We start from the raw sequence: 1,578 nt of genomic DNA, 5'->3' as shown, positions 1-1,578 counted from the left end.
TATATGTGTATATGTAGTTGGGCTAACCCAGCGAGAACAGGTGGGGAAAACAAGACCTACACAGTAACCAAGGTGCTGGAAGGCCACACAGACTGGGTACGTGACGTGGCCTGGTCACCAAGCATCCTCTCCAAATCCTACATCGCCTCCGCTTCCCAAGATAAAACCGTCCGCATCTGGACGTCCGATCCGTCAAACCCCAATGAGTGGACCAGCCAGCATCTCGAGTTTGACTGTGTGTTATGGCGTGTCAGCTGGAGTCTGAGCGGGAACGTCCTGGCTATCAGTGGTGGAGATAATAAAGTCAGTTTGTGGAAGGAGAATTTGAAGGGGCAGTGGGAGAAGGTGAAGGATATTGAGGACTGAGTTTAGTTATAACAAGGGGGCTCTGTTTTGATCGTTTTCTCTTTCCCCTCTAATATGGCTGGGCGTACGTCTTATGTTCATATATTTATTTCCTATTGTGGTTTTCGTCCATGCGCGAACAAAGATTTGCTTGTTACCCATTTCTTCTCAAGCAGAGGGCATTGTTAAAAATCAAAAATTCATATGTCTGCGGGTTACATACCTTAGCTGAAAGGGAGAGATTAGCCATACGTTTACTTGAAAATCGCTTTATATTCCAAGGAAGAATAATTGATACGGATCGCCATTTACCATACCCCTCGGTATTCAAAATGCAGCCTTTCGCAAGGAAACCATCTACGAAGTAATAACAAGAAGAAGAAAAAAAGGATGAATGTGTTTTAGGGTAATTGATAGTTACCCTGATAACCACTCTTCCTTCAACCTCCTTCCCTAAATTTCACATCACCTCCAAGGGATCCTTTTTCCTTTACCGCCCATTTTTTAAAAAAAAAAAAAAAAAAAAAAAAAAAAAAAAAAAAAAAAAAAAATCAAACCGTCCAAAAAATAAACGGCCCCTCCTCCACCTCCGCCTCCGCCATCTTATTCCTCCACCTACCCATCATAATACCTCCCCCAGGTAGAATCACGCCCTCATACCCAAAGGCCCAAAGGAAATCCACCGTGGTCCAGCTCCAGGGCAACCACTCTTCCTCCTCACTCTCCCCTTCATTACCACTGTTAAATCCGTTTCCATTGCCATTGCCATCAACTGCAGAGACAAAAAATTCCGGGTTAATTTCATAGATCATAAAGCATATTCGACGCCAGCCAGGGATGCCAGCCTGGGCTGGGCAGGTTTCTGTGAAGCCCCGGATAGGGTGGGAGCGAGGGTTTTTGTTGTTGTTGTTGTTGTTGACGTTGGTGTTGCCATTAGCATAATAGTGATGGTGATGGCCATCGAGGGATTGGGTACCGCGGAAGTACGTACGGGATGGGGATTCGATGTAAGGGTTTATGGGATAGGCTTCGTTGAAGATGGGGAACCACACATTCATCGTGGTTGTGGAGATTTCAAGTAGCTTGTATTTGTAGATATTATAAGTTATCTTGTGCGTTTATGATGGGTTTTAAGTAAGACGTGTGAGAGATAGTTTTAGTTTCCTGAACTTGACTTTAATTCAGCGGGAGGAGAGAATATTACCAGTGCACAGTACTATCCCAGTGACTCGC

At 44.6% G+C, this 1,578-nt stretch overlaps 2 protein-coding genes across 2 annotated transcripts in view; one reads left to right on the top strand and one right to left on the bottom strand.

Annotated features, from left to right (window-relative positions):
- The window catches only part of HCAG_08938 (protein transport protein SEC13), a gene marked incomplete at both ends in the record, with an annotated part of 1,839 nt that extends 1,473 nt beyond the window's left edge, over positions 1 to 366 (top strand). The window contains one exon of the mRNA XM_001536053.1: positions 41 to 366. Within this exon, the coding sequence (XP_001536103.1) occupies positions 41 to 366 (326 nt within the window). The remainder of the gene's footprint in view (positions 1 to 40) is intronic.
- Positions 367 to 896: 530 nt separating this feature from the next.
- HCAG_08937 (predicted protein) lies at positions 897 to 1,403 on the bottom strand (the record flags this gene model as incomplete). The annotated part of the gene is made up of 2 exons (XM_001536052.1): positions 897 to 960; positions 1,006 to 1,403. The coding sequence occupies 2 exons, from the start codon at positions 1,401 to 1,403 to the stop codon at positions 897 to 899; spliced, it is 462 nt and encodes a 153-aa protein (XP_001536102.1).
- Positions 1,404 to 1,578: the final 175 nt, after the last annotated feature.

This window comes from Histoplasma capsulatum, genomic scaffold, assembly GCF_000149585.1.
Source record: "Histoplasma capsulatum NAm1 scaffold_14 genomic scaffold, whole genome shotgun sequence".
Classification (NCBI taxonomy): Eukaryota; Fungi; Ascomycota; class Eurotiomycetes; order Onygenales; family Ajellomycetaceae; genus Histoplasma; species Histoplasma mississippiense.
The sequence above is the reverse complement of the archived record's forward strand: the minus strand, read 5'-3'. Positions and strand labels throughout refer to the sequence as shown.